General features: G+C 32.1%; 1 protein-coding gene across 1 annotated transcript in view; it reads right to left on the bottom strand.

The window, feature by feature from the left end:
• The window catches only part of LOC106477031 (Down syndrome cell adhesion molecule homolog), a 111,077-nt gene that overhangs the window by 59,307 nt on the left and 44,048 nt on the right, over positions 1-7,722 (bottom strand). The window contains exon 10 of the mRNA XM_022381427.1: positions 5,292-5,362. Coding sequence (XP_022237135.1) covers positions 5,292-5,362 — 71 coding nt within the window. The remainder of the gene's footprint in view (positions 1-5,291; positions 5,363-7,722) is intronic.

The following is a 7,722-nucleotide window of genomic DNA, read 5'->3' as shown; positions in this document are numbered from 1 at the left end:
ATAGTGGCCACTAAAAAAAGGGAACTATGAATTGCCTTTGTTTAGTTTTCTAGATTCTAATTGAATAGTGGCCACTAAAAAAGGGAACTATGAATTGTCTTTGTTTAGTTTTCTAGATTCTAATTGAATAGTGGCCACTAAAAAAGGAACTATGAATTGTCTTTGTTTAGTTTTCTAGATTCTAATTGAATAGTGGCCACTAAAAAGGGAACTATGAATTGTCTTTGTTTAGTTTTCTAGATTCTAATTGAATAGTGGCCAATAAAAAAGGAAACTATGAATTGTTTTTGTTTAGTTTCTAGATTCTCAATAAAACTTCGACGCTTTGATTCAAGAGTAAATTTCCCAATTTTTAATGTCGAGCTAATATAGGAAGTTGCAATAAATATAGTGAAATTATAAAATCCATACAGATCCTCTTAATTTCCTGTCCACTTTCCTTCGAGAGGTTAAAGTAGAATGGACCTGTAAAAACGTCATGAAATTTCTAGTAAAGGCTTTTATTTGGTCGTTTTGGTTTGTTTTTGTTATCCGCCGCTTTGAATGGAACCCCAGATTTTAGCGTTGTAAAGTTACCGTTGACCCACTTGAGGATGTATTTTTTTGGGGGGGGGTCAACGATTTCCTCATTCGTTTGTTAAAAGTTCTATCCTGAGTTTGCAACCTGCTACGAGATCGTAATAAAAAAGGGATAAAAAATATACTATAGAGGGAGAGAAAGTAATAAATTCCTCGCCAGGTCATTCCATGATATATGTAACTAACACCTGTAATTCACGATATAAAACGTGCAACACAGTAAAACGTTCCTGTCCAAAATGTAATAATTATATTACTACTCTTCATGGGGAAATCAAGTAATTAGAAATGAACGAGTTAAATAAAGCAACAAAGCAAGTAGATAACGTAAAACATGACTACTGATTACTGCAAATTAGATTAAAACTTGGAACATTTGCGGAGAAACCACTGAAGGAAACAACGTAATAACCTATGTCTTTGAAGTTGACGTAATACAAAATGACTAGGCTCGGTGTACTGCACCATTAAATTAAAGTCCACTGCGTAATCGTCGGCATAAATTTCCATGTAAATGGATACATAATCAGTATCAGTTACTCATTTGGGAAATCATTAGATCGCAAAGTTAAGTAATGATGGAGGAAATATCATAAAGAATATTCATTACTTTATAAACTATATCGTTATTAGTGGACTCGAGTTTAGCTCTGTTCGGAGTGTAGTAGAGTGATACTTTGTACCAGCTGTATTGTTCTAATAGACCAAAAGTAAAGAGAAGAAATTGTAAAACTAATACTGACAACAGTGCTACTTTGTACCAGTTGTAATACGTTCTAACAGACCGTAACAGTGATACTTTGTACCAGTTGTAATACGTTCTAACAGACCGAAAAGAAACAGAGGAAATTGTAAAAGTAACACTGATAACACTAACAGTGATACTTTGTACCAGTTGTAATACGTTCTAACAGACCGAAAAGAAACAGAGGAAATTGTAAAAGTAACACTGATAACACTAACAGTGCTACTTTGTACCAGCTGTAATACGTTCTAACAGACCGAAAAGAAACAGCGTAAATTCTAAAAGTAACACTGATAACACTAACAGTGCTACTTTGTACCAGTTGTAATACGTTCTAATAGACCGAAATTGTAAAACTAACACTTGTAGATTTATTGTACGAAATACGATAAATAATGTATACGGCAAATGACTGCGAGTTAACCAAGTTCAAATGGCTTGGTTCTGTCTCTGAAATGTAATTGTATGAGTTATAATGTAATTGTATGAGTTATAATGTAATTGTATGAGTTATAATGTAAATGTATGAGTTATAATGTAATTGTTATGAGTTATAATGTAATTGTATGAGTTATAACAGTGTTTCGATAGAACTAGTATATTAGTTTAGTAACATTTTGTTTCAGAAATAAATGATATTCGATTTTGAAATAAAAATTATTATAACAAACAGGACTCTCTACTTATAACAACTATTATAACAAACAGGACTCTCTACTTATAACAACTATTATAAGAAACAGGACTCTCTACTTATAACAACTATTATAAGAAACAGGACTCTCTACTTATAACAACTATTATAAGAAACAGGACTCTCTACTTATAACAACTTTCATAACAAACAGGACTCTCTACTTATAACAACTATTATAACAAACAGGACTCTCTACTTATAACAACTATTATAACAAACAGGACTCTCTACTTATAACAACTATTATAACAAACAGGACTCTCTACTTATAACAACTATTATAAGAAACAGGACTCTCTACTTATAACAACTATTATAAGAAACAGGACTCTCTACTTATAACAACTATTATAAGAAACAGGACTCTTTACTTATAACAAATATTATAACAAACAGGACTCTCTACTTATATATATAGATACATGTATATTTGAGTGAAACTGTTCACATTCGATACCCAACACCCATTGCGACAGACACCGCGACTAAAACACTTTCAGCAAAGTGAAAAGGTGAAATAAAAGAAGAAGAAAAAAAGAGACTCTGCTTTTTGAAAATATGCACATGCGCACAGTGTGTTTGAAAAAAAAAACATCCTTTTTCACTTACACCGGAGTGCAGATGAACATTTAAAGGTAACCGATTTTTAATCATTCTACGTCCTTCCACCATAACGTATGCCTACGGAATATCAATGGGACCATTAATAATAAACATTTCTTAGAATATCTATCTGCAGAAATGTCCACTCTTTTTTAAAAAAAAGCATATTGATGTTTTTACAACACAACCTACGTGCCTTTCCTTCATTTCGTGTTCGATATTTCTAGGTGAACCGTAGTGTAGAGAAGCTATAAGAGAACAAGAGCTGACTTAGCACTAATGACTCATTTCACACTGATTCAACTGAGTCTCCTCCACGTGTGATAAATGGTATAATCGACACGTTTAGCGACAAGTATTCCAAATGCGGTATCTCCATATATTGGGCAAGTATAATATCTCTAAACCTTAAACAAATATAATATATCTAAACATTGGACACGTATAGTATCTCTACACATTAAACAAATATGCTATCTCTAAACATTGGAAAAGTATAGTATCTCTAAACCTTAAATATAATATCTCTAAACATTAGACAAGTATAGTATCTCTACACATTAAACAAATATGATATCTCTAAACATTGGAAAAGTATAGTATCTCTACATTATGGTATCTCTAAACCTTAAACAAATATAATATCTCTAAACATTGGACAAGTATAGTATCTCTAAACATTGGACAAGTATAGTATCTCTACACATTAAACAAATATGATATCTCTAAACATTGGAAAAGTATAGTATCTCTACATATGGTATCTCTAAACCTTAAACAAATATAATATCTCTAAACATTGGACAAGTATAGTATCTCTAAACATTAAACAAATATAATATCTCTAAACATTGGACAAGTATAGTATCTCTACACATTAAACAAATATGCTATCTCTAAACATTGGAAAAGTATAGTATCTCTACATTATGATATCTCTAAACCTTAAACAAATATAATATCTCTAAATATTGGACAAGTATAGTATCTCTAAACATTAAACAAATATAATATATCTAAACATTAAACAAATATAATATCTCTCAACATTAAACAAATATAGCATTTCAAACATTAAACAAATATAACACCTCTAAACATTGGTATTTCTAAGCATTGGGCAAATATAATATCTTTAAAGATTTGGCAAACATAGTATTTCTAAATATTGGATAGATTTACTGTCTAAACATTGGATAAATTAATTACAATGTTGGTTTGTTTTAAGACAGAGATAAACAATAATATGTTTTTTATGATATGTGGTTTTGTTTATATGCACACACATTCACACATATGTATATGTATACTTTTTTCTATATCAATGTTTCTCTCTATATACATATATGTATACAGAAGTTGAGTACGTGATATTAAAACAATTTTGAGCCTTATCACGTCATTACAGTCCATGTCGCGAAGTCCGTCCATGCTCTTTCTGACGACCAAACATCTTGAAAACATCCCTGCAACATAGTTCCCATTTCCGTCGTAAGACTGTAATGTGCAAAACATACCACTCTTCTTTTCATCTTTCCATTATCCACCTAATGTACAAAATACACCACTTTTCTCTTCATCTTTCCATAATCCACCTAATGTACAAAATACACCACTTTTCTTTTCATCTTTCCGATATCCACCTAATGTACAAAATACACCACTTTTCTCTTCATCTTTCCATAATCCACCTAATGTACAAAATACACCACTTTTCTTTTCATCTTTCCGATATCCACCTAATGTACAAAATACACCACTTTTCTCTCCATCTTTCTATAATCCACCTAATGTACCAATACTAAGATTAACCAGGGCCTGTTAAAAAGTCTAATCACACAAATATTTATAGGCGCTGCGTCCGGCAACTAGAATGGTATGCTATCATATTAAATACCATGAATTCCCGTTTCATTCTCCGGCTACTTGAGATATACAATGGTAATATGGAAGATATGGCTGGAAACCTTTACTTAGGAAAACCATACCTTATTGGACTCTATTCATATTATGTTGCGCACTGGTGTCTGGGACATGTATACGTCGTACTTTGTTTGACATGCCTTGTTGCAAGATTCTTTTTTATGGTCCTGGGTCCCTTAGTTGATCCACATTCGTTTGATTTCCAATTTCATTTAAAAAACGATCTATTTTCTGTGCCATTACATGACTTACGTAGCGCCAAGTAATGCTAAAATGTGATTCTAATACATCCTGTTCCACTGCGACTTTATACAGTCTGTGGTTGTCACGTGATTTGCTGATTTGTATATTCCAAATCGTTTTAATGTAACTTTTTCAACTCTGTGTATGTAAATCTGCTCCTCCGATTAGAATCAGTTCCTGATGTTCAGCTGTTCAACACAATGCTTAAAAATGCGACGTAACATTCCTAAAGCTAGAATACGACATAACATTGATCCTAAAGTTATATTGACCTTCGCTGCTTTTTCGCTCATAGATTTTCGTGTCAAATATCCTTTGCTGGTTTTCAGCCTCTTCTTTGAAGAGGAAGAAAAAATGTTGGGAAAAAAAAATGTTGGATAGAAAAGAGAAACATATTCAAAACACAGAAGTAAAGTACAATTTCTCTTTTTAAATTGAGCGAAAAATCGTTCAAAAAAGTAGTACAACAGCAAAACAACAACAACAAACAAAAACACCTACCATCCATGACACAAGAATTGCTCTGGAGTTTACTGCAACAGCTCTGATACCAGATGGCGCAGTCCGAGGAGCTTGGAAATAAAATATACTTTATTTTTAGTTGTCCGTCTTCGATATAAGTATATTGGGCAACAATATTTTACAAACACTAAGAAAAACATAAATATGTTATAAAATTACCAGCAGAATGACAGACAGCTTACCAAAGCTATTGAATGTATGTACGTGTGTACACCTTCAGTCATCCACAGTTTAATCTGATGTATTATTGTTCAACTTCTATCTACGTACAACATATATATATATATCTAATAGGCAATTAATTTGTTCCATTTCTACAAAATCCCAGATTGTTAGCAGTATGTACATTTATTTCGTGCTTCGTTTTCCAGATTTTTATTCTTATTACGCTTGTTTGTTATACTTCGTATTTGGATTGTTACAGCAAAGACAGCCGTCCAATTTATCAAAATAGAAAGCATATAATTTTTCCAACATCAATACTTATATGCAGAGCTCATTTAAAAAAGAAATACAACGACTAAGCCAACAGACTTATTAAGAATTTATATCATATATGAAGAACAAATAGTTAAGCCATGATAACAGAGTAGCTCGGAGCCAATTCAAAACATACGCTTCGAAGTTTCGATGAACAAACTTAGATGCATAAGCAGCGTGCAGACACACAACGAATAATAAATCCATAGCTTTTTGTTTTTAATATAATTTTATGGAAATTATATGCACTTAAAAACATTATTCAAAAGTCAATGTCTTATCACACAGTTTACACTAAATGATAGATAGATTCTGCCATCGATTTGAAACCATAGAAACAGAATCAAATCGTAGCGCTGTCTTTGGGTATACTTAAAGCCATGTTATATGCAGATCGTAATGCTGTGTTTTGGTATACTTACAACTGTGTTACATGCAGCTCCTAACGCTGTCTCTTGGTATACTTAAAACCGTGTTATATGCAGATTACAATGCTGTATTTGGGTATAGTTAGGGAAAGAAGACGTGAGAGAAGCTTCCTATAGTCACTGAGCTACGAGACGAATAAGAGTCATAGTTAGAAAGAAAAACTCTGCAAAACCTACAGGGGTAAAGTTCTCACAAACAAATGCGATTCTATCAAATCGATAGTGTTTATAGATATGTTTGTTTTAGAGCAGAGGCCACAATTGGCTAGCTGGTGTGTTCACCGCGGGGAATCGAACCCCAGATTTTAGCATTGTAAGTCTGTAAACTTACAGCTGTTCCACCGAAAACAGCATTTATAGAAAAAAAACATATATATATTATTTTAAAGTTTCACAGCCGTAACTGTATAAAATTACACAATTACTTCTGTAAAACATTGGTGTTCGTCACAGTAGACGTTTTGTAATTAAGGTAACTTAACAGTTTTGAATATTCAGCTGTCCTAATGACGAGATATCCAGCAATAAAACATGACAAGTCATACATAACTAAAGGCAATGATTAGGGTATTAACTAAAGTCAACGTAAACAATCACGTATTTTGGGGGAATTTTGGCAAGATTAAAATACATTTATATTTTTATTGGTTTCTAAGAAACGGGACAATCATATCTCACGTATGTATATTTATCAGTTTTATTTTCTCATCTTCTCTATTTTGCTGGTTATATCACTCATACAAAATACTTTGTTTGTAATCTTCAGCATTTTAATGCATTGATAAAAAACATCGAATAACGTCGTGATAATTATGAATAAATTATATTTGCGTTTTTGATGAAATAAAGTAAAGATTTATATTAAAGACCCGACCTTCGCAAAACACAAAGATTTAGAAATTAATTTTAACCAAAACATTAGCTAACATCCTTACTTTACTAAGACATCCTTGTAGAAAAAGGTAAGTCTACTTTTTTCATGTAAATGGTAGAATTTATATCAAAATTAGGTCAAAAGTTGTCTTTCTTACAACATCTGCGGTCCTTTAGCACTGAAGTTCAGTTCTTACTGAAGTCTTGAAGGCCAAAAAATTCCTACTCGATAATGCAGGTGATGAGGTCCTATAGTTATTTTTAAATGTTAACCATTTTCATAAAACGAAAGCTTGATATGGGTCTTTTGAAGACTTCGTAAATTAGTTTCAACATATTTTTTTTGAGGAGAGGGGGAATTTCATAGATAATTAGCAAGTATTCTACGTTTCACTTACGTTCTGCATATTTTTTTTGAGGAGAGGGGGAAGTTCATAGATAATTAGCAAGTATTCTACGTTTCACTTACGTTCTGCATATTTTTTTTAGGAGAAGGGGAATTTCATAGATAATTAGCAAGTATTCTTCGTTTCACTTACGTTCTGCATATTTGTTTTAGGAGAGGGGGAATTTCATAGATAATTAGCAAGTATTCTTCGTTTCACTTACGTTCTGCATATTTTTTTTAG

This window comes from Limulus polyphemus, unplaced genomic scaffold (genome assembly GCF_000517525.1).
Source record: "Limulus polyphemus unplaced genomic scaffold, Limulus_polyphemus-2.1.2 Scaffold162, whole genome shotgun sequence".
Lineage (NCBI taxonomy): Eukaryota > Metazoa > Arthropoda > Merostomata > Xiphosura > Limulidae > Limulus > Limulus polyphemus.
Note: the sequence above shows the minus strand (reverse complement) of the source record. Positions and strands in the feature narration are given on the sequence as shown.